At 38.4% G+C, this 27130-nt stretch overlaps 8 protein-coding genes across 8 annotated transcripts; 5 read left to right on the forward strand and 3 right to left on the reverse strand. All coding sequences in view use genetic code 12, as the record gives it.

Annotated features, from left to right (window-relative positions):
• Positions 1 to 2550: 2550 nt before the first annotated feature.
• UBA4 (Uba4p) lies at positions 2551 to 3960 on the forward strand (the record flags this gene model as incomplete). The annotated part of the gene is made up of 1 exon (XM_064995870.1): positions 2551 to 3960. One exon carries the CDS (start codon positions 2551 to 2553, stop codon positions 3958 to 3960), a length of 1410 nt encoding a protein of 469 aa, XP_064851942.1.
• A 438-nt stretch (positions 3961 to 4398) lies between these two features.
• On the reverse strand, positions 4399 to 4842 carry DASC09_022680 (uncharacterized protein; the record flags this gene model as incomplete). The annotated part of the gene is made up of 1 exon (XM_064995871.1): positions 4399 to 4842. The coding sequence occupies one exon, from the start codon at positions 4840 to 4842 to the stop codon at positions 4399 to 4401; it is 444 nt and encodes a 147-aa protein (XP_064851943.1).
• Positions 4843 to 5480: 638 nt separating this feature from the next.
• DASC09_022690 (FYVE zinc finger domain-containing protein) lies at positions 5481 to 8336 on the reverse strand (the record flags this gene model as incomplete). The annotated part of the gene is made up of 1 exon (XM_064995872.1): positions 5481 to 8336. The coding sequence occupies one exon, from the start codon at positions 8334 to 8336 to the stop codon at positions 5481 to 5483; it is 2856 nt and encodes a 951-aa protein (XP_064851944.1).
• An 815-nt stretch (positions 8337 to 9151) lies between these two features.
• Positions 9152 to 10507, forward strand: HOS2 (histone deacetylase HOS2; the record flags this gene model as incomplete). The annotated part of the gene is made up of 1 exon (XM_064995873.1): positions 9152 to 10507. One exon carries the CDS (start codon positions 9152 to 9154, stop codon positions 10505 to 10507), a length of 1356 nt encoding a protein of 451 aa, XP_064851945.1.
• A 778-nt stretch (positions 10508 to 11285) lies between these two features.
• Positions 11286 to 14579, forward strand: DASC09_022710 (Pumilio-family RNA binding repeat-containing protein; the record flags this gene model as incomplete). Its single annotated transcript, XM_064995874.1, has 1 exon — positions 11286 to 14579. One exon carries the CDS (start codon positions 11286 to 11288, stop codon positions 14577 to 14579), a length of 3294 nt encoding a protein of 1097 aa, XP_064851946.1.
• Positions 14580 to 16005: 1426 nt separating this feature from the next.
• DASC09_022720 (Vba4 protein) lies at positions 16006 to 17727 on the forward strand (the record flags this gene model as incomplete). The annotated part of the gene is made up of 1 exon (XM_064995875.1): positions 16006 to 17727. The coding sequence occupies one exon, from the start codon at positions 16006 to 16008 to the stop codon at positions 17725 to 17727; it is 1722 nt and encodes a 573-aa protein (XP_064851947.1).
• An 896-nt stretch (positions 17728 to 18623) lies between these two features.
• On the forward strand, positions 18624 to 21815 carry DASC09_022730 (uncharacterized protein; the record flags this gene model as incomplete). Its single annotated transcript, XM_064995876.1, has 1 exon — positions 18624 to 21815. The coding sequence occupies one exon, from the start codon at positions 18624 to 18626 to the stop codon at positions 21813 to 21815; it is 3192 nt and encodes a 1063-aa protein (XP_064851948.1).
• A 1184-nt stretch (positions 21816 to 22999) lies between these two features.
• DASC09_022740 (uncharacterized protein) lies at positions 23000 to 26980 on the reverse strand (the record flags this gene model as incomplete). Its single annotated transcript, XM_064995877.1, has 1 exon — positions 23000 to 26980. The coding sequence occupies one exon, from the start codon at positions 26978 to 26980 to the stop codon at positions 23000 to 23002; it is 3981 nt and encodes a 1326-aa protein (XP_064851949.1).
• Between the last annotated feature and the right edge of the window lie 150 nt (positions 26981 to 27130).

A 27130-nucleotide genomic window follows, 5' to 3' on the forward strand; every position in this document is an offset into this window, starting at 1 on the left:
TGTAAAATATTGGAGTAATAATCTATTGACTACAAATTTTTCAAGGTATTTCAGTCGTACCCATACCCAAAAGATAATTGATGTGGCTTAAAGTAATAAGCGTGGAGCTCAAAGTCTTTGGAAGTTTATTACAGCCTATCCTAATTAAGGACTTCAATAGTGGTTCTCAAAGTTATTAGATGAACTGTTCTTTTTTATCTGCAATTTCAAAAATACCCACAAAAATCGATGACTCTCACTCATATTTGGAAATAATTCGATCACCAATTTGGTAGCCTGTTAATAAGGAAAGTTGAAGCTTCAACAAGCAACACTTACTGACTATCACGGTAGCACTGTAGCAGTTCTATTCTAAAATTAAGAGCTAAAAATGATGTTAGAACTCTACAGGTCTACAAAGTACTTTAATATATAAAGACGAAACAAACGCACTCACGTATAATGACAAACACTTTAGATAATAAAGTTAAATATAAGGACAGTAGTAAGGACAGTAGTAAGGACAAACAGCACGACACCTAGCAACCTTAAACCAATAATGGCTGTAAATATAATCTTGATAGCAACGACTATAATATTTATTAGTAGAGATCTAATGATCTGGTTCCTAGTATATGACCTACAGACCCCTTGATTGTAGGATCTCGAACTTGCGACAACAGAGCGCACCTTTATCAGAAGAGGTAATTATTGTACATAGGTGTCCGGCGTTTTTCTTGTCGGAAAAACATTGCTCCACCATAGTGCACAAAATCACAAAAAGTACCCTTAAGTTAAGTGATAGACAAAATCAAACTATTGGAGCTTGCACTGTACTTAGAGCTACATTTCAACAAATGAAAAAAAGAAAAAAAAAATAGAAAACAGAAAGTAATTTTGAAGAACTTTCTCAATGTCGCAAGTTGCTCTGTATTTTGAGAGTTTCATATATATACTCTCCGCTTTCCTCAGGTACCGCTTATTTCCAAAATAAAGTTGGCACAAGCTTTGTGATATATGTGCAGCAAAAACACATCTACATTTTCACTCTCATATTATATACAGAAGGTTTTGCTGTAGATTTCTAATAGAGAGCGTGTATAATAAGTAGCACCATAAATACTACACAACTGGACAATTGCCTAGATGTAGTAGAAAATGTCTCTCATATTTCTGAAACCTTCCACACTCCAATGTTTCGTTATTTTGAATTTTATTTTCTAATCTGAGCTAGTCAAATTTTACAATATTGAATAGATATTAGTTTACCAGATTTTGTAGTAAAAGATATTTTGGGAAGCCTGGTATCAAATCTCACATACAAATCATACCTTTCAAGGTACTCGTGATAATCAAAATAACTTACCAAAGTAATAGGAATTATCAATCATTCTGTAATGATCTATGTACTGATCTACTTTTTTCTCTTCTTATTAATTCCATTCCATTCCATTATTCCACCAATCCCTGTCTCTCTAGTATTTTTTATCTCCGACATCTTTATTTACTTCTTACTCTTTTCATCTTGTTGTCCCACTTCCTTTTCTCACCTATAAATAGGGTTTATTTCACCTACTATTTTATTTTATTCTACTTTAATATATATCAACTATCACGTTCCGTTCTAAAGACGTAACCAAAACTATTACACATTCCACCCAATAAGATAATATTTCCATGTTGATATAATTCCTGGAAGTTCTTGAAACCTCAAAAAATTCTCTGAACTTTTTTTTTCTTTTCCAAAATTACTATCTGATGGAGTAGACCATTATCCACGGTAACTTTACATTGCAGTGCCACCAGAGGTATTAAACCGAGCATTAATTACAAGCAACAGATGTTGCGATCAGTAATTTGTCGTATAGTAAGATGTTAACCAGGATAGCTAGTTTCGTCTGCATATTGAATTAGACTGAAATATAAAATTACTTACATATTTGGTGATATTAAAAAGGTACTCATAAAATTATCCTCAAATAGTAATTTTCCTTCCATAATAAGCGGAAGCGCTTTTGATATCCCAATAGATAAATATTCTCATTTAGGAGTATCATATACAGAGTCAGGGCTGTAACTATTATAAGATATTTATAATTTAGATAAAAGCATAATATAAATAGAATCAGCAGTTCTAGAGTCACATCACACCAATATTAAATAGGTGAGTGATCAATACCTCATTCATCCGTCGATGATGGTACACCCTTAACTAGAACTACCACAGGTGTGGTGGTGCCAACACTCTCTCCTATTATATTTTCATCATAAGGCATATCTTGTATTTTTTTTAAAAGGGTTCCAAATGATTCGCTTTTTATCTGAAAATAATTGGTATAATATGTCTTTTCAATTTTTCACCCACTCCATTGCTATTGTTGTGGTGCTACCTTGTATGCATGCCCAAATAAACACGTGATCAAATCAACAAAGACTTTTTCTTTTTTTTTCAAATTTTTTTAGGAGATGAGATGCATAGTGACATCTACTAAATTTTTCAATAAACACAAACACTGATTCGTACTCATTTTGCTAGTATTTTTGTTTTATGATTTCAAAATAATAGCTAATATGACTATCGATCATGAAGTCTCCCAGGAATTACAGGCTCTCAGAAATGAGAACAATCTCTTGAAACAAAAATTAGCCCAATCTACTTCACAAAGCATCCTTGATACTTCATCTAAAACATCGACTTCTTCATCAACAACAACTTCGGAACTTTCACTTCTAGAATACAGAAGATATGGACGTCAATTGCTAGTTCCTCAACTAGTTGAAAACCTGTCATCTCCAACAGAGGCACAACTCCTGCTCAAGAACGCCAAAGTGTTGGTGGTGGGAGCCGGCGGTCTTGGTTCTCCAGCTCTATTGTATTTGGCTGCCTCCGGGGTTGGTCAAATTGGAATAGTCGATCCTGACACCGTTGATATGTCGAATTTACATCGTCAAATCATCCATTCTACCACAACTCTTGATTTTCCAAAAGTGCAATCTGCAGCATTGGCGATGAAGAACATCAATCCGTTTTGCCAGGTTACCACATACCATGAGCCACTCAATAATTTGAACTCCTGGTCAATAGTTGAAAACTATGATGTGGTGCTAGATTGTACCGACACCCCGCAACTGCGATACTTGATCAATGATGCGTGTGTGGTGGCCGGTAAGCCATTGGTTTCGGGTTCAGGAATCAGGACCGAAGGTCAATTATCTATTTTCAACCACTTAAATGGCCCATGCTACCGTTGCTTTTTCCCTAACCCTCCTGCCCCAAACAGCGTCACTGCCTGTAGCGATGCAGGGGTCATTGGTCCTTGTATTGGATTGATTGGGACGATGATGGCGGTGGAATGTCTCAAGATTTTGACTCATCATTATACACAAGATAATTTCAAACCATTCATGACAATGTATAATGGATTCCTGGAGCAAGGTTCACAGTCTCTAAGAACATTTAAGATGCGTGGCCGGAAGGCTGATTGTTTATCTTGTGGAGATGCAAAGAAAATTACCAGAGAGGATATTGAAGCAGGGAAAATCAATTATTCTCAGTTTTGTGGCACCAATATTGATCGCTATGATGTCATTGATTATAAGACTCAGCAGGTGAGCATTGAAGGTTTTAAATCCAAGTACGACACCCTATTGGAATCTTTAAGTGAGGAGTGTGGCAATAATGATAACAATATTATTGTCATTGATGTCCGTCCGGTGGAGCACTGGAATATTGTTCATTTGCCGCATTCTATTCATTTACCTTTAGCAAGGCTCAAAAGGATCGATACCTTAGACGATCTCACTAATATCGTGCCGAAATTAAAAGTTTCTTCCCAAGTGTTTGTGATTTGTCGATATGGCAATGATTCGAGAATTGCCACAAAGATATTACTGGATAAATTTGGGATTTCTGCGAAAGATGTGGCCGGCGGGTTGTTCCGTTGGGCCAAGGTTGTAGATCCTAATTTTGTGGTGTATTAGAGCTATATGAAAGGAGCTGGCTCTCAAACTATGTAAATTATTGTACTTTTAATAGATCAGATTTGTTGAATACTTATAGGAAATAGTTAATAGTATTTCAATGTTCATGGCTATATTTTGATTTCACGACAGTTGGAAGAATACCTTTTTGATTATTGTTTAACACGCCTCCGTTCAATCTTCCATTTCATTTTTACAATTAGCAGGTTCAAGAATTCAGCGCAAATCCAAATTCTATAATTTATCAAGATACTGCTTGTAGTATCTAATTATTAAGATGTATATATATATTAAACTATTATTAAGAGACTATCCATTGCAGGGTTATTATAAAGATGATGAGACCGAAAAATGATAAAATAAAAATGTATAAATGCGAATTGAAAGAACCGAAAAAAGCTGTAATCTATAAAGTGTTTATATGGGTATAATGGACCATCAGTAATCATTAAAATCATTATAAACTGAGTTTCCTAAGCGGATGGCATGTGGTTTGGTAGGAAGACTCTTTTTCACAAATGAAGGACTTTCTTCAGTGTTGATTTGGGATGGTGATGATACCGCGATGAAATCATTATTATCGATATACTGCGACGATGGGTTAATAACGCTGGACGACGATTCCAACAACTCACCAATCTTCAGCGACAGGTCATTTGCGGCCTGAGGAACCTTTAGTACCACCAGACAAACATTAAGGATAATCACAATCACCAAGGTTGAGAACACAATAATAAAGTAATAGATGAGAGATTGATGCCAACGACGCTTGTCAGTATGATGCTCCTTGGTGGTCCGGCAGAGATGTTGTTTCTCCAGAGGTGCTGCCTGGGCCTCGAGATCGATAACCAGGGGACTATCATTGGAAAGGATGATGGTCATTTTGTGTTAATATGTGTGATGGCCTTTGTCAGTAGGAGGGGCTTGGCAGCGTATCTTTTTTTTTTTTTTCCCGAGGGGGCTTGGCGATGGTTGACAGGAGAAGAAAAAGAGGTTGGGAGAGCTGTGCAAAAGATGGATTTCAGGAAGAAGTAAATGAATAGATAGACTCCAGGACGATAAATCTTCAGGGGAAGCGGTGGCAATAAAGATAATTTGTGAGAACGCTAGTATGTTTTATAATTGTTGCAAAAGTGACAAATTTTTCTTCACTGTGCAGGCTGTTTTGAAACAACTGCGTCATGGCACAGTGGGATGCAGTGATCCCGCCCTTAGACAACCCAACTCAAAACACCTTTGACACGGGAAGGTGCTGGTCTGTTACACGTCGTATATATATATATATATATATATTATTCTGATGAAGCTTCCGGTGGTTGGCAGTCATTTTATCACTGCTATGGTATCGTCTACGGTAGTATCACTAGTTTATATCGGTAGTTATATTCCTCAATTCGCATTACCCTGTATCGTCGTCCTTTTTAAGTTTGCGCTATTTATAGATACACCAACATAATACGTACAATAAATAAATAAATATATATTTATACAATCATCACATCTGAATAGATAAGCCAATATTAAAACGTACTCCAATCATACCCATCGTCATCTCCTTCGGCATCAGGGTCCTTCTTTCTTATTTCCAATTGGTCTTGGGAAATAATACCCTTCAAACCTGACGACTCAACAACACCTTCCCCTTGATTGGTCATCTCGTTGAACTTCTCCTGTAAGAATAATTGATACTTCTTGAAACATCTATCACACGCCTTCACCTCCCAACCAACCCCTTCGTTCATCAATTGACCCATCTTCACCCGGTTCATAGACTCGTTCAGTCCAAAAACTTTGAAATTTAAATCGTAATCCAACTTCACTTTATGCATCAAACACTGGTCACAGAAAATCTCCCCACATTTCCGACAATGATGTTTACGTACCAACAAATTAAATTCCCGGGTACATCCAAAACAACTTCTCGTAGAACCATCTGGTTTCCAATTGGCAGTGGAAACTTGCTCCCTATTGGCATGACTAAAAGTGGTGGCCACCAATTGCACAAGATTACCATGTGAACCATTGCCATTGCTCATTGGTGAAGCACTCTGCCGTTGCAGTTTGAGCGAAGCATTAGAACTGGTGACTGAGCCATTGGTCAAGTTTCGTTGCATTAATGGTGCTTGTCCTGAAAACCGCTTCAAAGTTCCTGACGATGCCAAATTAGACGCCCCATTTTGATTATTGTTACTCTGCAATCCATCAACACCACCAGTAGTGGTTAAGCCATTTACTGCATCAAATGCTTCAGCTACCTTTCCCGGAGCCGCATCAACCGGACTCTGTGCTATAGAATTCGCGCCAGAATTGCCACCAGTCGACAAATAGTTTGTCAGAACACGATTACCGATATCACGTCCATGATGATCAATGCCTCCAAGAGTAGAATAATGTAATCCGACATTAATCGGTGAGGTAGACGATAAAGAGCTTGGCTGAGAACTAGATCCCGATGTCTTCTTCTTCAACTTCATAATAATACCGCTAGCCATACCTGGAACTATCGGCGAATGATCACCATGTGACTGTTGCTGCTGGTGTTGCTGCTGCTGGAGTTGTTGCTGCTGTTGTTGCTGCTGTTGCTGGGCTTGTAGTTGCTGTTGGCGTAGTAGTTGCTGCTGCTGCAACTTCCGCTGTTTTTCTTTCATATTAATATAATACTCTTGCAAGTTGATTGTTTCCTCAGTTTTACGAATGACTGCCGGTACGTAAAGAGGACGAGAAATTCCTTCGGGTAAGTCATCTTCGGCATTGACTAACGCAAGACTATCACTGGAGTGGTTGACCAAACAGGTGCTCGATTGGGTGGCTGAAGTCGAGTTGGAAATAGAGCCCCCAGATCCTAAAGTGGTATCAGAGATGCTGGTATTCATCTTGACAGCATTCACGGATACTGACTGATTGATACTTGGCGGGCCTTGATGTTGTAACAAACTAGCATTCGATGAGCGACGATCTTCACGATCAGATTTGTTATCTTGCGGCGGCACCAGAGTTCCACTTAGAAGTTGCTGTTGTTGATGATGCTGTTTGAGTTTGAGTTTATCATTAATAATTTCTTGATTTGAAAAAATATTAACAGAATTAGGATCCACAGTATTTGGTTTATGATGCGCATGCTGGGCGTGATGATGATGGTGATGTTGATGAACATGATGACGTTGCTGTTGCTGTTGTGCCTGAAGTTTCCGTAGCTGTTGTTCTTTTTGCTGTTGCTGTATCTGTTGTTCTTTTTGCTGCTGTAATAGTTTTTGTTGCTGCTGTTGTATTTGCTGCGTCTGCTGTTGTATTTGCTGTGTCTGTCGGTGTATTTGTTGTGTCTGTTGTTTATGTTGTTCATCTTGTTGTTGCTGTTGACGCATTTTATGATCCTGAATTTGCTGTGTTTCTTCTGTTAGCTGCTTTTGCTTCGGCTGCTGTGTTTGGTGTTGAGATACCGGTTGATGATTTGGGTACTTTTCTTTTTGCATGTTATTTTCACCCATATCTACTTGTCGTTCCTGATTTTGTTCTTGTCGTAGGTTTGCATATGGCACACCCTCTCCTATTACTTTTAGTTGGCGGAACCTCCCACTACCTTCAAACCTAATATCATTATAATCCCCACTACAAGTACTTCCATCACCATTAGTATTGCCTGATGGAATTAGTTCCGATGATTCAATGTAGGACACGTAGTTCTTTGATCTTGTAACATCGACCTCCTCATTCAAGACAGACACTCCACTATCACCGCTTTGAGGATTAGAAACGCTGATTTTATCGTCCTCCTCGTTTCTTTCAATATACTCTTGACTATTATCTGTGGCACGCCTGTGCCTAGCAAACTGATGAGTCAAACTAACGAAGCTAGGATTCAATTTATCATCAAAGGTAGCGGTGGTATTGGTGGCGCTATCAGAGCTTTTACGGAGTCGGGAATTCGCAGTATGAAAGTCATTTTCGTCATTGTTATCTTCGTTAAGATACGGGCTGGGACGACTGGTATCTTTATTTTGTGAAAAAAGCATCTGTTGGTCTTGAGTCTTAATTTTATCGATTTGTTCTGAATGATTCTGATTCTGAGTGACAGGATAACATGTCGTGTTATTGCCTGCACTAGTAAATACCTTGGCCTTCTCTTGGTCTAATCCACTTACTTTATCACCACTGTTATCTACTTTTTCCTTTTCTGCATCATAACTATCTTCATCATTTTCAAAAGTCGCCATTCCCAACATCGATAGCTTCCGAAGAGCTTGATCTGTCAAATCTTGCTGATGCTCGTACTCATCGACCTCTTCCACAACAGGGTTTGAAATCCGAAAAGTACCACCTTGATCATGTCGCAACATGCCTTCGTTATCACTTGTCCCTTCCTGAGAGCGTGGTTGCATTCTGGGTGTTTGCTAATTATTCTGGTCACACTATACTCAATTGACCTGCCTTATAGCTCGCAAGTTACTTTTTTAATATTGTTTTGCAGTGACTTTGGGATGCAGTATCAAAAAAAGTATATAGTATCTTGCCTATTCCCCGGAGAGCGACGAGTCTGACCAGGGCTATCTTAATAAATCGAGTAGGCAGGGTTTATTGTAGGTGTCTAATTTAATCTATTTCTGGTATCCACAAGGCAACAGTTTCCCTCTTGATGCCAGAAAGTAAAAGAAAAAAAAAGAAAGGAGAAAGAAACCAAATTTTATATCGACAGTTAATGAAAAGAGTGATCACCCTTCTCAGCTTTTGTTTATCTTCTTCTTCTTATTCTTTTTGCTGGTGTCGTTTCCTGGGGTTTTTGATTGGAGATTAGTCAAAATCGATAAATTTTTTTTGTAGGGGGGAAAAAATGAAGGGAAAAAAAAAATGTTGACATGTGGACTGGCACGTGAGACTATCAAAACCTCCCAAAAAACTTCCACTGCAAAAACAATTTGCTGACAGTGGAATGAAGGGCATCATCATCTATTGAATAGTCGCCATCACTTGGGTGAGATATTTACATATACATATATATAGTGGAAGAGAAAGCGAACTATAGTGCTATCTTCTTGTGGACGTGAACAAGGCTCATAGATAAAAATTGATGTCTCATAAAATACTCAGGAAAAGAGGATAAAGGAAAATAGACGGTACCATAAATCTTCATAGAAAACATCGAAAATCCCCAGAGGAATCGAATCAACGACCCATAAGTATTTCAAGATTGCCGAGCATGTCACTAGCATTCACAGACACAGAAACGTTTACCCCCGATACCAAAACCAAAGACAACACTCCTTTGTACTCACAACTCACGTCATCTAACGTATCGCATGTTTCTTACCATTACAATCCCGAGGTTTCAAACTACCATTATGGGCCTCATCACCCCATGAAGCCGTTCAGACTTTTATTGACGGATCATTTGGTTTCTGCATACAAGTTACACGAAGTGATGGATTTATACCAAACTACTCCGGCGTCAAAAGAACAAATGATGAAGTTTCATTCTCCAGAATATATTGAATTTTTACAGAAGGTCAGCCCTGACACTGTCAATCGCGCTACTGCATCCCGAGAGTTTAATATTGGTGATGATTGCCCAATATTTGATGGATTGTACCAATATGGTTCAATGTATTCTGGCTCATCTTTAGATGCTACCTCGAAGTTGATCAGTGGGATCAGTGATATTTCAATAAATTGGTCAGGAGGCTTGCATCACGCAAAGAAGTATGGGCCTTCAGGTTTCTGTTACATCAATGATATCGTGTTATCTATTCTCGAATTGTTGAAATATTACCCCCGGGTATTGTATATCGATATCGATTTGCACCATGGCGATGGGGTTCAAGAGGCGTTCTACACTACTGATAGAGTTATGACCTGTTCGTTCCATAAGTACAATGGTACTTTCTTCCCGGCCACTGGGAACTTTAACGAAGTGGGGATTGGCAGGGGTAAAAACTTTGCAGTGAACGTTCCGCTAAGAGACGGCATTGAGGATGAAAATTATGTCAAGTTGTTCAAATCCATTATGGAACCGATCATTTCTAGTTTCCAACCTAGTGTGATTGTCCAGCAATGTGGTGCTGATTCTTTGGGTTGTGATCGTTTGGGATGCTTTAACTTGAATATCAAGGCGCATGGAGCGTGTGTGAAGTATATCCAATCTTTTGGATTACCAATGCTTGTATTGGGAGGAGGAGGATACACTCCGAGGAATGTCAGTCGATTGTGGTGTCATGAAACCGCGGTATTGAACAATGTGGAGTTGCCGAATGGTAAATTGCCTGATACTTTACCGTATAAGTCTTTTTTTGGTCCTGATTTTTCGATGCATCCTAACTTGGGAGATCGAATCGAAAATAGGAATACCAAGAAGTACTTGGAGAGTGTGAGGATCCGGATTTTGGAGCAAGTGCGGTTTCTCAATGGGGCCCCGAGTGTGCGAATGGATGAAGCACCTACGACATATGCGAAGTTGACCGAGGACGAGGAGGCGGAATTGAAGGAATTGAATGAAGAATACGAGCGGGAGAAGAAGAAGATTAAAGATGAAGCGAGAAATGGAGAGCAGTACTGCTAGTGTGGATCTTTTGTGCTTTGCTGCTTATTTATTCATTTGTTTATGTATTATAGATGTATACTAGTGACGATATAGGGAATATTATTGTGAAACCTGTAGTGCTTACATGGTGATGGCTATACATATATAGTTGGGTGGGTGTGTATACACGTGACACGAATTGTCAGGCAGCAACAACCACCCACTGCCATCAACAACCGTGAGAATGGGGAGGAGGGGATGTCCAGCAGCTGGGAGTAGCTGAAGAGAATCATATATATTGAACGGGATAGCTGTAGCATATTATTGGTAATATTATATTATATTATATATATATATATATATTTTATATTCTGTAGACTGTGTTGTATCACCGATGGTGGGAGGGGAGGGTGCAGCACCCGGGTGGTGGTAGTGTTGGTGCAAATCATTTGATTTAAATTACTATGACCACTACTACCAATAAAAAATTTGGTCTTCTGGAAATTCGCTTGTCAACATAATTATTGCCACTTCCTCACCATCTACCTGTTGACCCTCTACTCTGGATCATCACTGCTCCTTCCACTACCACTCTGTTAAACATCCTCCCTCTTCTTCTTCTTCTTCTTCTTCTTCTTTGAGTATCCTTTCGTTATTCAATCTTGGTTTATTTTATCAATCTCTCCCCCCCTTCATTCTCCACTCTGGTGATCTAGATCCTTCCATTAGATTGTAAAACAGCAACAACAACCACAACAAGTCTTCTCCTCTACCTTCGCACTGTTTCTTGTCCTTCTACTTAGCAGCTCTCCAAATAATGGGAATCATTTCTGGCTCTTCAGTTATCGGTTCCACAGGTGGCTCCGGTACTGACTCTGCCCAGTCCACTACCACTGCCAGTGCTGCTTCCACCTCTGCTACTTTTCATCAACGCCGTGTGCTGTCTAGTTTTGTCCATGATTTCTTTCGTAACTCATCATCTACCTCCAACGACTTGACCCCTAACGCTAAAAAATTGTCTTCTACCTCTCCGCTTTTTGGCGACTCCTCTGACAATAGCATCAGCACCGGCTCCATCGCAAACACATCGTTGGGAAACTTGAGCGGTGCTGCCACCGGTGCCACGTCCTCAATGAACGGGGGCTCCACCACAGAACCACCTGCTACCGATTTGGACCTTAATACCGTGCTCGGTGATTTGGATTTGGATTACAACGAACCTACCCGTCGTCCAAGCAGTAATGGGACCTCCTCTGCCACGTCTTACAGGTTAGCGGACCCTGGTGCTGCGAGCCAACAACCTCCGAACGCAAAAACCTCTTCTGCTTCTTCTAATTCCTCTTCTGGAACTATCACCGCCGGATCTTTGAACCCTGAGAAAAAAAAACATCAACACTCATGGTCTTTGGCATCGAATTTTGTACCAGGCCAGCCGGATTCTTCATCGTTTGATCCAACAATCACCCCACTTGACCATATTAAATCTCGTTTTGCACATGCTGCCAGTAGATCGGTGTCTGGGCCTTCGTTTACCTCTTCTTACTTGGAAAATAAAATTAATTTGGATAGTTTGAATAAAAACGGATCAGGGGAGAACCTTCTTTTGCATGGAACTCGCTCAGGTGGCTCTAGTGGTACTAATTATTCAGCCGCTGGTTACAAGCTCGGTAATGCAAATATCAACAATGACGCTAATAGCAGTTTTGATGAATCAAGATCCACCGCAAACTATCCGCTCTCTGAAATTGATCCAAATTTGATATCCACTAATTTTTCCGGATCCAGTAATAAGGTACCGATCATGAATCACCCAAATGGCGTTCAACAACAGCCAGCCCTTTGGCAAAAACCATTGAAAACTAGATTCATCGATCATCAGAATAATGCTTCCGGTGCCAACCACAAAAGAAGTTGGTCAATTGCCAGCTACTCTGTGGTCCAGAATGACTCTGACAAACCAAACTCCATGGGCTCTCACAACCCTACCAATGTGATTTCCAACAAACCCAATTCGGCTGACATGGAGTCGGAGTTGGCGGTGGTGCAAGAGATTCCTACTCCAACATCGGCTTCTACTTCTACTTCTGGGTCAGTGACTAGATCGAATAGCATGAGTTTTAGCCAAAGTTACCAACAGCAGCAACCACAGCAACAGTCTCAACAACCAAGGCAATATAATGGTTATGCAATGAATAATAACGCTCCTCAAGTGGGGTTGAATGGTTATGCTGCTCAACCACAAGTTAACCCAATGGCTGGAATGAACGTTAATCCAATGATGGGAATGAACGGATTAACCAATATGAATCTTATGAACATGAATATGAACCTCGCTGGAGGTGTTGCTGGCGCTCCTTCTAGTGCCCCTGGATCAGGGTATCCTCCTAATATGCCGTTGCAGGTTTCAAATGGCTCTATGATTCACAACCTTGGTAATAATGGATCAGGAATGGTCATGCAAATGGCACCACCACAATTCATGTCTATGAATAACCATCCATTGGCTCAAAATCCTCATATTCTGCAGCAAGATGTCAATAATAGAATGACTGGTCAACAGCCACCTCAGCAACGTGAATTGAACAATATGAGATTGGGTGGTAATCCTGGAAATAATGGATTTAACCAACAGTCCGGCTTCCAAAACAATGGATACCAAAATAATTACCAAAGACGTTATAATAACAATAACAACAACAACGTTAATCCTAAGTTTATGAAAAATGGTGATTCAGGGTTTGCTAATGGCAACTTGAACAATAATAAGTTTGCTAATAATGCGAATGGATTAGGTGCTGGAAATTCGATGGGATCAGGGAATAACTTTTCCAACGGATCTAATAACAAATTTGGGTTCGGTAATCATGGCCATCCAAACTCATTCAACAATATGGAAGCTAATTCCAATAATGGAAATAGAAAAAGATCCGGAAATGGTGATGATGGATCCAGATTTGTCAGTGTCACTATTGACGATTTTAAGGGTCAAGTTTATTCATTGTGCAAAGATCAGCATGGATGTAGATTTTTGCAAAGACAATTAGATCTATATGATGTGAATTCTAATAGTCACAATAACAATCAATCCAGTGATTCCAACGATGCTGCTAGTGGTACTAAGAGCCGCCCAGAAAATTATGCTGCCACGATTATTTTCAATGAAATTTATCTTCATATTGTTGAATTGATGACTGACCAGTTTGGAAATTATTTGATTCAAAAGTTGCTTGACCAAATCACCACAAAGCAACGTATCACCTTGATTAAAAACCTGTCTTCTAATTTCATTTCTATTGCCTTAGATTCACATGGTACCAGAGCATTGCAGAAATTGATTGATGTGATTTCTACTCAAGAAGAAAATTTGATCATCATTGATGCTTTTGCTAATGATATTGTTTCTTTATCTCGTGATTTGAACGGTAATCATGTGGTACAAAAGATCTTGACAAAATTCAATTACCGACCAGAAAATATTCAATTTATTTTTGATGCTGCTTGTGAACATTGCATCAAGATTTCTACTCATAGACACGGGTGTTGTGTGTTACAACGCTGCTTGGACTACGGGTCTTTGGATCAATGCAAGCAATTGTCACTTGTGATTGCCCGTAACTGTCTTAATCTTGCGGTTGATCCATTTGGTAACTATGTGGTGCAATACGTTTTGTCAAAGGGTGAAGAAGAAAGTATCGGCATTATTGTGGAATCAGTCTTACAGAAAGTCTTATTTTTGTCAACCCATAAATTCGGTAGTAATGTTATTGAAAAAGTGTTACGTATTGACGGGTTGAGCTCATTGGTTATTGAAGAAATTTTGAAGAGCTCAAGTACTGGACCAACCACCAATACAATGATTACTACTGATGGTGACATTACTTCACCGGATTCCTTTATGGTGACTCAAAACATTTTCCTTTCAAAGCTTCTCCATGACCCATATGGAAATTATGTGTTGCAAACTGTTCTTGATGTAGCTGAAAAACCAACGAAATTCAATCAATTAGCAGATTTGATTCGCCCGTTGTTACCAACTGTGAGAAATACTGCACATGGAAGAAGAATTGCGACGAAAGTTGCTGTAGTATCCGGAGGAAGTTTGGATGCTTGAATTGATTTTTGTTTTGCCAGTAATTACTGTTTAGATGAAATGTAAACTGGTCTACCGGTTTTCATTGGCCTGTTACTTTCCTTGTTTCCTTAGTCCTGTTGTACTGTTGTGATGAGGATGTTGATTTTTCTTTGTTTCTCTTTTTATATTCCATCGCAATTTTTTTCAAAGTATACCAAATTGCCACAACCATGTTCAATTTTTCCCAAATCATGGGTTATTCCGGCATCGTCTAATTGTTTTCCTCTTTCCCTCCTTAATCCCTTGTGTGAAATTATTTTGTATCTTATTGTTTTATGCCATCTCATGTGTTATTTTATTATTAAATTAGATCATTTTGTACAACTATTTGTCTCCTCGTCACGTTCTTGCTTACTGTTACTACTATCTTATAGCCATGCCTTAGTTCCTAATCTTGTACCAATAATATCTTTACTACTGTCCATGGTTATTCATGATTATGCCAAATGTAATCACTAGTTCCCAGTGGTGATGTGGTGATGTATACACTTATTATAATCTCCCGATATTTCATCTTTGTTCTCATAAGTTAACGGTGCTTGGTGTTTCCAAAAGATGTTGATGGATTTTCGTTTTGCTCTCAGCTTACTTTAAATCATATTATAAGAGCCTAAAAGATAATTTACACAACCCCAAAGATCTGCCAGCTTTTTTAAAAAAAAAAAAAAAAAAAATTGAAAAATCTCTTCACCTTATCAAAAATCAAAAAACGACATTTTTCTTTCCTAACTAATCTTTTGTGTCCTTTACGAATTTTAATTCTTCTTTTTTCTTACAAGCTACTTTCTCCCTGTCAACTTGAATTTATTTTTATTTCTTTTTGTTAAAATACTGATTATCCCAGTATCTTCATGTCTTGTTTATCATCTCAATCTCTGTGTGGGTATCACTGCCAGTGGTCCTGATAACAGTTGACACATTTTGGCACGTGAAGAATGCATATTAGGAATATTTCAACATGCAGCAACCGTAATAGGAGATCCGCTGAAAGTCGGTGACGGCAAGGAACTCAAAAGACCGATTTCAACTAACATTCGCCACCTCTTTCTATATACATAATAATTAAGGTTTTTGCTATACACTTTAATAAGAGAATATTAATTTCAACTAGAAAGAAGTCTCAAGAATACTATGTCAACAAGCCCCATGTATTTGGTGAAAATCATCAATAACTTGCTCGGATAACTGGAAAAAAAAATGTATTGCACATCCTAGAATTCATGAATAATTCAAGTATGATTGAAGGTTACCAATACAATAAGATAGGGAAATCCAAACCGTTACTTATGATGAGGGGACATTGTCCAGTGATACCGACACGGCCGTGACGGCCGCTTTCCGTGAATGATTTTTTTTTTTTTTTTTTTTTGGCCTGACTCAATTTATTGTCAAGAATGGGTTCAGCATGGCCAGTATGAGTCAACAACAACAACCATTGCTTGATCCTTCCACTACATCCCCGGGGCTTGTTGCCACGGAAATCTCCACAGAAATTGACGAGCAAATTGGAAACTATGGATCGATCGATCATCAACCAGATGAGCCACAAATTAATATTATTGATGAACCGGTTCTTCTGCCAGGACGTCAAAAAGTGATTCTTTTTTCGATCTATGTGTCAATATTTTTAGGGGCCTTGGATACTACTATTGTTGCTACCTTGTTGACCACCATCGCCAGCGATCTTGATGCATTACCTCAAGTGTCATGGATCGCGACGTCGTACTTACTTTCCTGTCTGGCATTCCAACCATTGTTCGGAAAGCTCTCAGATATCTTTGGTCGCAAGCGGTTGCTATTAATCTGTAATGTAATGTTTGCCGGTGGTTGTCTTTTGTGCGGAGTAGCGCCGAAATTTTGGCAATTATCGCTTGGAAGATTCATTACCGGGATCGGAGGCGGGGGATTCAACACTTTGGGAACCATCACCATGTCGGATATTATCCCATTAAGAGAAAGAGGAGTGTATCAAGGATATGGGAACATTGCCTATGGATTAGGAGCCGCTAGTGGAGGAATCGTTGCAGGATTTTTCAGTTCTTGGAGATGGGCGTTCTTGCTCCAAATTCCAATCTGCTTGTTTACAGGCACAATGATATTGTGTTATTTGAATCTACCAAAAGGATCCCCAGGATTAGGAGTGCATGGCCATGATGTTTGGACCAAATTCTCTAAGATTGACTTATTAGGGAGTTTCATTTTGGTTAGCTCGTTGATCGCGTTTATGTTGGCGGCGTCTATTGGTGGTAAAGATATTTCATTTGGTAGTGGTACGTTCTTGCTGCTTATTTCAGGAAGTATCTTTGGATTATTCTTGTTTTATCAATATGAATTGAGAGTGGCCAAGGAACCAGTTATCCCAGTCCATCTTTTGAAGCAACAAACGGTGCTTGCGTCTTCTTTCAATTGTTTTTTCATGTCTATGACCATGTTCACGATGATTTATTTTGCTCCATTCTTTTGGACATCGGTGAAAGGTTATACTGCCTCGGCCAGTGGGTTAAGACTTGTCTCGAACTTTCTTGGAGTTTCTACAGGTTCGATCATGGCTGGCCACTACATGCATAAAACTGGGAAATACTATAAGCTTGCCTTGGTGTCAGGAATAGCCTCGATAGTTGGATTATTTCAGGTCTGGTTGCTTGGAGAAGATTCTAATGATTGGTACGAGTTAATAGTGCTCTTCTTGCCGGGATTAGGGACAGCAGTAATGCTTACTGTGTCTTTAGTAGCAATGATCAGCTCGGTTGATCACAAAGAACAAGCATTGACTACCTCGATTCAATATGGGTTCAGAAGTGTCGGGTCAACCCTAGGGGTTGCTATCGCTACCGCGTTTTTCGAGGAATCTCTACAACGTAACTTGGTGAAGAATTTCCAGGAGTTGCGTAATGTTCCACCAGGCTACACCGAGGAAATGTTAAGGCAAATAATTGACCAGGCAATGAGGCTGTCAAGTTATGCTTTTGTAGAAGCTCCAAAGTTTGCCAAGCAGGCGATTCTTTCTGCGTATGATAGAGGTTGTCATGCAGCGATTTTGTTTGGATTGATTGCGTGTGTTATTAGTGTTATTTGTAATCTTTTCATCAAAGAACATCCTTTGACAGGGTCTATGAAAAGAACTTGAATGATTGTCTCTTATATATGTAGATGTGTATTTTCTATATTGGCTCATTTTTTTTTTTTTTTTTCTTTCAAATTCCACTTTTATATAGTTATTTGTTTAGATAAATCCAATCAGAATCTTCACATATCGAATGAGATTTTAATTAGTAGGTCTGACTTTATATGATGGAAAAAGAAAAGAATTAACAATAATTATATGAATCAGCTATTGAGTGTACAATTGTAGTTTGCGTCTTTCAGAAGAGACTACTGCTATATTTAGTCGGCATTTCACTATATTACACAATCCAAAGATAAAAAATATGAGAAAATACAAAAGGCAAAACAGATTCTAGTGAGTACGGATTACCAGTAAACTTCAATAGACCAAAGATCTTGAGGGGCGAGTCTTATCCTGCGGAATGTGTTAGTTGATTATTTGAGCTGTCAAGCAGCAGCGCCGTTAGGGTGGAGGGGGACCATGCGTTGCACACAACTTGTCACAGGTCGATGGATACTGGGAAATAATTAAATGAGTCTTTTGGTTGCCTTACAGATAAAACTATTTTTGTTGTCACAATTTCCTTTTATTTAATATTTCATGCCACCAAGGGTAAAATTCTGGGAATTATGAAGGTTTATTTTGGGTGGAGGGATTCGACAAGTTGGCGGATTTTTCTGGAAGCAAAGAAAAATATTTCCAGAAGGAAAAAAAAAAAAAAAAGATAAAACAATAATAACAATAGAAACCGTAGTAATAATAAAAAGGAATGTGTCAGTTTAACAATTATATATAAAACCGGCAAATCGTTATTATTAGTGGTAATATTTAGGTAGACAATCATTATCTCTGGCATTTAATGCCCCAATCATCAAAGCATTCAAGCCAGCACCTAGTAGTCACTGCCTGTGCCAACCATGAAACGTCATAGCACCAACAATAGCAAATCTCAAAGAAAGTCTTTTGTCCCAACAAGACACTCGCCATTGGCGTCAAAATCTTTTCTGAGTAGCAGTCGTTCAAGATTACACAGACTCTCTTCAGCAACTTCCAATGGTCTAGGAGCCCCAAATTCCATGGATGATATAACCGATTCGAGTTTCTTGACAAAACCTGACAAGAACAGCGCTTATTCCGAAGATGACGAAATTAAACTATCATCAGAAGACGACGAAACCTTTCCAATGATAGCAATTCTCATGGAAGCGTTCAAGGGTGCTTCAAAGTCATTTTATGGTGCATTGGCCGCCAACGTCAAGTGGGTCACTCATCATCCCCAGCAGTATATTGTCAGAGCCGGCGAACCTTCCAAAGCATTTTATATCTTGATGAAAGGTACAGTGGCCATCACTTCTCCTGATGGGGAAACAGTCCATGCCGTGCTTCATCCAGGGTCATACTTTGGGGAAATCGGAGTACTCTTCTCAAGACCTCGTACCGCAACAGTGGTGGCAAAGACAAAATCATTATCGGCAATCATCACCAGAGAATCACTAAATAGCTTGTTGTCAAATCATCCATATGTGGAAAGAGTCATCCGTGATGAAGCCCAGAAAAGGTTGTCGCTACAGGAAAATAAGCGTGCAAAACGGCTCAGCAATCAATTGAAGCTCGAACCACCACCGCAATTACCTGAAGCACCGCCAGCAATATTTATCAATGAACGCGAACGGAAAAAATCTATCATTCTACCAAGTATGATTGATCTTGAAAATAACTCAACCATCAAAGTACGAGATCCAAATTCCCAGTCCCCCCATCTTTTATTATCATCACCGGCATCGAAAACTGAAAATACTTTGACCGATCTTTTCATCCCAATAAGACGCCTAGCTGAGAGACTTAATATCTCACATGTTGTGCCTTTCAATGTTCTTTATGATTTCGCAATGCTGAATACGATAGTCCACAAGAACCAAAATGAATATATTTTTAGAAAAGACGATACCAGCAAAGAGGTATACTTTATCTTGGAGGGTAAAGTGCAAGTTGTCGATTCCATAAAGATCCGTTTTGAACGAAGTGAATTGAAAGGTACTCGTTTTGAAAAAGTGTTGGCCACTTTAAATCAATACGATTATTTTGGTGAAATGTCGTTTGTTCACCATTATGCAGAAACTAAGAATTTACCAATGGATTATGAATATTTCAAGCAGCGAACTGCGAATGTTGTGGCAGCAACAGAAGTTACTTTATTGGTATTTTCTTGCGATGAGCTTCAGAAATTATGTGATAAATATCTGTCAATTTTTACTGGTTTCGAAATAGAGGCAGCAAAACGGTTGGATGCTAATAAATCTTTGCAGATTCCAACAGATGAATTGACACCGCCACCAATTGTGTCCAGTTCTTCCTCCTCCTCCTCCTCCTCTTCTTCTTCTCCAGTATCAGCAATCCTTCCAAAATTTGATGGCGACGGAATAATGAACTCCATTGCTCCTCTTGACACACCTTTCAACTTTGAGTTTGAGAAACCTAGGGATACCTCCGCGCACAGCCAAACAAATATTAACAACGATACTTCATCATTGCCCTCGTCGATAAAATGGAATTCCAATTTTATTTCCAATAGTGCTAATATTTATGGTGGCAAGCAAACCAGGAGCGAGGTGGAAGGCAGTAGTGATGACTCAATTTTTTCATCACCCCAAAGGCGAAGATCTTCAATTGCGACGGTTGCGTTTCACGATTCTACAGGTCTTTTTAACCATCAGAAAGCCTATAGACGACAATCACTTTTGCATAGTAATAATAATAACAAGCGGCGTTTGTCGGCGTTTGAATTATCAGATCGCTTGTCATCATTGAAAAGAGATCCTATCAATCTTTCTTCACCGACTATAAATCCTTTGACTCCTTCACTTAACAATTTTCCCGGTCAGAATTTTCTACCAAGGCACCAGCCTTTCAAATACATGCCACATACCAAACGATTGAAGTATTCTTATATCAATAATAGCAACGGACGTCGCCCATCGTCACTTCTCAGATACACCCCATCATTACCAGATAATATTCTTATTGAGATCTTCAAGCTCTTGGATATCAAAGATCTGATGAAACTTCGGCGGGTTTGCCAACGTTGGAGGCGGATTTTATATTTCACTCCAGAATTATTTAATAGATTAGATTTGTCAGTGTACCATACCGCAATAACCGATAACATTTTGATTTCTATTGCTGATTTTGTGGGGACCAGAACTCAATTGATAGATATTAGCAACTGTTATCACATAACAGACAAAGGATTCAGTTATATGATCAATGAGCTTGGAATCAATGGACAATTGAAAGTATTAAGAATGAGATCAGTGTGGCTCGTGAATTCAATGTCAATTATGGATGTGGCATCACCTAGTGTTGGAAGTAAAATTGAGGAAATTGATCTTGGGAATTGCAAAAAAGTAAGAGATGAAGTTATAGAACGACTTGTGGGGGTTCCGGGGAGTAGCCTTCGTGCTGCTTTACCTTTTGGCTGTCCAAATTTGAAACGTCTCAATCTTAGTTATTGTAAAAACCTCACCGACACCTCAATTTATCATATTGCCAATTCTATGGCAGATCGACTTGAATACCTTAATCTTCAACGATGCACCACCATCACTGATCAAGGTTTCCAGTACTGGGTTTATAAACGGTTTCCTAATCTTCATACCTTGGTCTTGTCTGAGTGTACTTTTCTAACCCAAATCGCGATTCTGGCAATAACCTTCGCCGCCCTGAAATTAAGGGTTTTAGATCTTTCATTCTGTTGTGCTTTAGATGATTCATGTCTTGATATATTAAGATTTGGTTGCCCATCTCTTGAAAGATTGAGCCTTGCATTTTGTGGTAATGCCGTGAGTGATAATCTGCTTCTTTCATTGCTGTTGCTGTTGACAAAATTGAAAAAATTGGTTATCAAAGGGTGTATTCGTGTCACTAGGGCTGGGGTTGATATATTATTATCCGGTTGTTGTCCATTAGAGTACCTTGATATTTCACAATGCAAATATGCCCATGTTTATCCTGGGGGTATTGAGGCGGTGAAACTACCGATTAAAAAAGGTACAAGATCCAGTTTTATTACCACGTCCGCCGAAAAGGGAATTGTGGAGATCGTTCTTTGATTAGCTTTATTAAAAAAAAAAAAAAAAAGAAAAAAATCCAAAAAGAAGTCGGTCATCTGCTGTCTATCTGTACCTTGTGGTCTATATCTTGGTGTCTTTTCCTTTATTTCCCTATTAGTATTATTATTATTATTATTTTTCATTCATTCCTTTTTGTATTATAACATCCTTTATTCAGAATAGAACATTCTATACATTTTCTTATTTTGTTTTATTATTTTTCTCTTTTTTTTTTTTTTTGGAACGGTTTAATTCTCTTGGTTGTTTCTTGGGTTTGCTTTTTTGTCCTTTATTCTTCTGTGTTGATTACTGTATGCCAGATAACATATATATATATATATTGCAATTAATGGTCAATGAATGATAGTGTATATTTATTATTTAATTTTATTTTTTTTTTTGTTCCTTCTATTTTTGGGGTCTGAAGTTCGTTCTAGAAGCCCAACATTCTGGTAAAGTTGGGCTTTTTGGTGATCATCATACCGTCATGATTTAACCCTCGATGCATATCTGATGCACAGTGATGAAAAATCACACTGGAAACACACACAAAACAATAGCAATATTTTGAAGTTAAATCCCTAGGTGAAAGACCAAGCTCTTCATTGGCTGGCCATTTTCTCTTCTGCTTGTCTTTGACATTTTGTGTTTATTGTCTTGTACTTTGTAATATTAACTTGATTAAAATAATACATAAGGAATAGGTGGTTAAGTACCTCTTTCAATAGATAATGAATATAGAATAGTAGTTACAAGATAAGGAATAAGATAGGGAACAAGATAAGAGAATAGGAGATAGATCTAATTATAGAATAAGGTCAGGAATATAGAAAAGATCTGATAAGAAGTAATTGATTAGACAATGAATGAACAATACTGGTGGTATATGTTACATACTTACTTTGGTGGATTAATCGATGATAAAGGAAATCACAAGTTGAAGAACACTAAGAATTTATGGATTCATATAAAAAACAAGCAAATGATAAGAAATAAATGATATCAATCAAACTAAATATTTTGAAGAGAAAAAAAAAAAAAAAGAAATTATTATCACACAAAGATCTCGGAAGAAAAAAAAAAAAAAAAGGAAAAAGGCTAATAATTATTATTCTTGAATAGTTTTTCCCAGTCCCTAACAATGCACATCTTGGGTAATTCTTTTTCATTATTGTTTGGTTTCATCATTGGAAACACAAATCGCAAATCAATTCATAACAACTGACAAATGCCTCTTCTGGTTTCTCCAAGAGTAGATTACCAATTAACCCCAATATAAAACTCAAATACTCAATATACTTCAAATTTTTTTCCTCCTCAACCAATCCTCCATCAAATTTACCACTTGCTGTTCGTCCAAAATCCATGGCACTAACGGCAGCGGGATTCACACCGGAGCAGTTCTTACCCATAGCGAAAATACTTGATGTTAATCCTAATACCAACGATTTGGCAGCAATTGCTTTGGCTTTGACTTCTTCAGGGGTTGCATCATTAGGATTCTTACTCAGAATCAACTTCAACAGATAAATTAGGGTGGAAATTACTGTCAATTGGATTTGACGTTTGGCATAAAGATGGTCTCTGTCATTAGATAATGGAATTGTGAACACCGGTAGCTCAAATTCATCATCATTATCATCATCATCATCATCATCCTCGTCACATTCATTTTGATTAATAGCAAGTGACAGTGGTTTCCTTCTTGTAGATAATGTGCGGAATAGCGACGATTCACGAGAAAGTAAACTATTCACACTTTTGCGGATCGAGTCTCTGGAGGCAGCATACTGGGACAGAGAGGTAATTTCATCAGAAACATTATCATCATCGTACTTCTTTCCTGAAAGACATATTTCCACCGATAAATCCTGGGGAGCGAGTTTTTCATTAGCGTAGGATGCAAAGTACTGAAGCAAAGGACAAAGGAACATACCACTAATGCCACTTTTCTCATTACTAAATTGCTCATCGATTCTGGTGGCATCGGTAGAATATTTGATAATTTGCTTGAAACGACGGTTGAAATCAAAAACACTATTGATGATGATATTTTTGCAATATCCAGGAGTAATGTCATTTATAAATATATCAAGCTCCTCCTTTTCAGAATTACCATCCTCTGTTTCTTCTTCATCATCATCATTGGCCAAATATGACACAGCATCAATTTCTGCTGCATAACTTCTTGAAGAGCCAAAAAGTCGGGGATTGAAGTTTGTACGAAGGGGAGTGGAACAAATCAGCAAAGAAGTTAGAAGGCCACTGCTACTACTAGTGGTGCTACTAAGACTGTCTCTTGACATTAAATTTTTACCGCCAATATTCGAACAATCAGTTCTTGGCGAGGAATTTGCACCAACAATATTGCAACTAAAGCGACGGACCTTATTAACATTTAAAGTAGACATCGAAGCAGTACTGTTATCATTCATAATATAACTGCTAATAGAACCAGAACCACTGGAAGAAGGGGCATTGATGTTACCATAATATTCAACTTCGTCATCAATGATACCCCGATTATCAGTCATCACCAAACAGGCATCATTATTGGCCATATCATTGGGAGATTCCAAAAGACATTCAAGAAGATTCAATTGATTGTTTTTGAATTCATTTTTGCAAAGCTTAACAGATTGAGGCTTTAAACTCTTCAAATTCACTCGAAGGCAAGGGACTACCACTTTTCTCCAGTGATTGATGATCAAATCTGGAATATTAATATCATTGATTGACCCAATCCTAGTAAAATTCAGCCCAAAAGTGTGATAATTTTCACTGATCAAACACTGAAGAAATCTAATGGTATAATGATCAATCTTGCTTTGTGAAAGATGGGCATGGATCGAAAATTTGAAACTTCTGATGATTCTTTTAAGAAGTTTGCCTAACATTTTGTTATATACTTTGTCTTGATAACTCTGCATATTATAATTGCCGGTTTTAGCATCCTCATACCCATCAGTTATCATGAGAAGCTTCTTCACATACTGGAAGTTTTCATAATCAGGTTTGGTTGGATCATATTCACAGTCACCCCAGAATTCAAGAAGTCTTTCTGAAGCATCTAGATATAATACTTGCTCTTCAAGATTATTTATTTGTTGGTCTGGATCATCATCGTAGATTTGCAAATAGTTAAATTGTTTTTCCATTGACTCCCAATCAGAAATACCAGTGATATAACTCAGAATCTTCTTGATGGTCTTATTATCTACCTGTTTCAGGATATAAACAAATCCGAATTTATCACAGGCTGGATTTAGATGAGTAATTGCATCTTTGACAACTTCCTTGATTTGATTCATATAGCACTCATTAGATATCTTGGGAAACTGTTTATTAATGAGGGAAATGCACATTATCAATCTAATAGGAGGCGCATCAGGACTCGGGATAAGTTTTTTCAATAAAGGTAAAGGTAATTCCATGGAATTGGCAAGCAAATCGTTCATGTGCTTAACTTCTTCGGGAATGAAGCGTCGATCAATTAGTCCCCAGGCATTTGTGGTCATTTGAATCAAAGGGACGAATGGAGTCATCTTGGATGTCAAGCAATTATTGGATTTCAATCCAATGGAACTTTTACTGTTGTTGATTTGATAGTTGAGGTAATTCTCCCATTTTCTAATGATGAGTCTATCCGATGACTTGATCTTGAGCTCAGGAAGTTCCAAGCTCGAGAATCGGAGGATCAAGGTATTCACGTCTTGCTTGGTTATTGAGGTCAAATCAGACTTGTACTTGATATTTCCGCATACCATATTCTTAGAAGCATCAACGAGCAAAAGCTTACCTTTATCAAAAAGGTAGAATTGATAGATTTCCCAATCGCCAGCTTCTTCCACTTGAAGAACGTCGAACATCACAAGCATGTCACCATCATCATCATCATCATCATCATCAACTTTCAGTTTTTCATCATTAATTTCTTGATTTTCTTGATAATTTTCAGTGATTAAAAAAGCGTCTTCTTTAACTTTGCAAGGCGTGATATTGAAATTGGCAAAGTTGTCAAGTTTGCCAAGCATATTTTGTATAACCCAATTGGATAATACTTTATGGTTCTCATGTTCCACTTCGATTTCATCCTGTTGCAAATCATTGGGTAAACAGTGTTCATTCAATTGAATATTCAAAACGCATGGCAATTCATGTTTTTTTGTGGATTCATTGAGGACCAATGTTGAATATTCGGGAATAATGGTGATTTTTGGCTTTGTCATTTCATCGATAAGTTGCTCATCATGACTAACTAAGCCTCTTGGTTCAACTTGTGGTAGCTCTTCTTCAATATTGATACCGATTTCTGGGGACGATAAGAAGGGGTTTTGCAAATATTCGTCGGCCAGCAGTTGTTGCCCATTGAATACCTTATCACTAAAGGATGATTTAATGGTCGAAGCAGTTATTGGGGTTACCAAAGATTTGTCTTCTAAGTAAGTTGGGGATATCAATATCTCTGAACCTAATGAGGCATCATACACTGGCATTAATGGGTACATGAACTCATTGCCACCTCTTGACAATGCCAGTTCCAAGATTGCCTCCAAATCTTGACTATTTGCTGGTCTAACAACCTTGCCACAAGTCATGCAATGAGGGAATTGATTAATATTTTGACGGTCCATGTGGCCCAAAAAGCAATCCCAATGGCAATCATGGCCACATGTTAATTCGATGATTTTTGTCTCGGTGGCTGCAAGTGATACTTGAAATTTATCAGCACAAAGGGCACAATTAGAGCCAACGATTGACCGGCGATGGCTTGGTTTACGATATTTTGGGTGTTTTGAGGACGACTTATTTTTGGACGACGATAATGAAGAAGAGGTGGTAGTCAGAGATGAAGTTGAAGAGATGGAGTGACGCTTCACAATATCACTTGGACTAGATGCTAAAGGAGATGACGGAGACGACGAAGAGAAAGAGGAGGAGGAAGAGGAGGAAGAAGAAGAGAAGGACCTTTTGTTGCCATTCGACAGGAAGAAGCTGTTCAGGGGCTTTTGGGATTTGTTAGAATGTGCAGTGAATATCGTCAAAGGCGATGAGCCTCTGGTCTTTGAGAATTTTGGTGGCAGTGGGAAGAATGGCACTGACAGTGGATGTTTGACAAGTTTGGAAAGAGGACTTAGGGCGCTTCGTGTTGGTTTTTCGGGCATTCTTCTAGTATTTTTACTGTGGAAATTGGTGATAACCGGGAGTACTTCATTTTATTTTCTCTCCTTTATTTGTTGATGCGATTTTGTTGATTCTTTATAACATGATGGGTGAAATGAGGCGGTTTCCCTTAAATGAGGCGACAGAGTGTC

Source organism: Saccharomycopsis crataegensis, assembly GCF_037102585.1.
Source record: "Saccharomycopsis crataegensis DNA, jcf7180000000075, whole genome shotgun sequence".
Taxonomy (NCBI): domain Eukaryota; kingdom Fungi; phylum Ascomycota; class Saccharomycetes; order Ascoideales; family Saccharomycopsidaceae; genus Saccharomycopsis; species Saccharomycopsis crataegensis.